The sequence below is a fragment of the Perkinsus marinus genome (assembly GCF_000006405.1).
Source record: "Perkinsus marinus ATCC 50983 genomic scaffold scf_1104296963198, whole genome shotgun sequence".
Classification (NCBI taxonomy): domain Eukaryota; phylum Perkinsozoa; order Perkinsida; family Perkinsidae; genus Perkinsus; species Perkinsus marinus.
In genome coordinates, this window is record NW_003205117.1 from 1 (window position 1) to 1,631 (window position 1,631).

Below are 1,631 nucleotides of genomic sequence, written 5' to 3' on the forward strand. Positions count from 1 at the left end.
GAGTATACTCAAATTATTGGATTACACGTACCAATACTCGGTGGTTCAATACGACATGATACCAAGTGGGATTAATATATGATTAATAAATCAACCTATGATACACCCCTTAACGAATTGACAACAACTCGGCCACAAGAATGCTGGTATCAACATCATCATCATCAACGATAACACAGGAACAGTAGGAGTGGGTAATAATCCAACCCTAGCATACTCAATTCACACGATGAAGATGTCAAAGACCTGATGATGTTGCTGGCCAACCTTACCTCCGATGAGAATCGTGAGATCAACCTAAACCGCGTCATACACGGGTATTCTTCCGATGGCCACCATCAGGATTGCTCACACTCCCACGCACCCTGTAGAAATACAGGAGTATCTTTAGGTTGATCTGGCACTCGGAGCGTCCGTTTTCGACAACCTCGACAAACTGTCGAAAACAACTTTAGCTAATAAAAACGACAAGCTGTCTAAACTGCCGCTTTGCAGCGACATATGCGACTTTCGACAAGTACTGTCGAAATTTGAACGGTCAGAAGTTGTCGAATATACTCGTTTTTTCGACAACGTTGTCGAAAGTATGTTACAACTTACTATGTGTGAATATGGACAACTTAATTACGACAATTATTGTCGACTCCGATAAATGAGCTTAATAACGACAACTAAGTGTCGAAATAACGAATGATCTCAATTTCGACAAGTTGTCGATTATACGAGTTAACAAGTTAACACAGGTTAAATACCGATACGAAGGGCGCGTCACACCGGGCGCACTGGCAGCACGCGTGCGTATCATCCGTGGTGCGTTCACTGTCCTTGTTCAGCGTGCGTAGCGAAACGGTTCGTACGTACGTGCGAACATCAGCACGACATTACGAAGGCAGCCGGTGCATGCCGTGCATAACTTATTTCATGCCTCGAGTATACGAGGCGAGTCGGCTCTAGGGCAGGCGGCGCGTGCCACCGCCTTCAACCTAGAGGGGTCCGTTCAGTTCGATGGTCCCGACGGCCCGAGGAACCCTTCTGATAGGCTTCCAACGGTTGGAGGTTCCCTCCGTTCTTTCGGACCCATGATGCCGCAGCGTTGCACCCGGCCCAGCTCAAGCGGCAGCTGCCGCGCCGACTGGATCTTTGGGTTGCGCGGCTACCGGGGTGGCGAGCTCGGCTCCCCCATTGCGATATTGCTTAATCGCGACGTCCAGCTGGGTCTCAGACTTTGCTTGCTGCAATGTCCTCTCCTGCGAACAGCTCCAATTCGGATGGCACACCCGTCGACGGCCAAGGCCCTCTCGGCAGAGGCATCCGCGTCGACAGTCAGGGCTTGATCATGCAGCCCCACATGATGGCCTCGGGCAGCGGGCCCGCTCCCGGCGGTGCTGGTCCGGTCGGCACTACTCTCGGTCTCGATACGGCCAGCGGGGACCCGGGCACCACTGCCGCCCCCTATCCTGGGCCTCTGCAAAGTAGCGCCAGCTGCGGTGTCACTTCCGGGGAGCCCGTTATCATTGACGTTGGCGAACCGGCAGCAGAAGGCGCTGAAGTTCCGGAACAGTCTGGTCTGTACCCGGCTCCGAGCTATACTCCCGCCTGAGTCGTGAGCTCATCCGCGAGAAGCTCATGCC

General features: G+C 52.7%; 1 protein-coding gene across 1 annotated transcript; it reads left to right on the forward strand.

Annotated features, from left to right (window-relative positions):
* Positions 1-1,237: 1,237 nt before the first annotated feature.
* Pmar_PMAR008584 (hypothetical protein) lies at positions 1,238-1,600 on the forward strand (the record flags this gene model as incomplete). The annotated part of the gene is made up of 1 exon (XM_002771218.1): positions 1,238-1,600. The coding sequence occupies one exon, from the start codon at positions 1,238-1,240 to the stop codon at positions 1,598-1,600; it is 363 nt and encodes a 120-aa protein (XP_002771264.1).
* Positions 1,601-1,631: the final 31 nt, after the last annotated feature.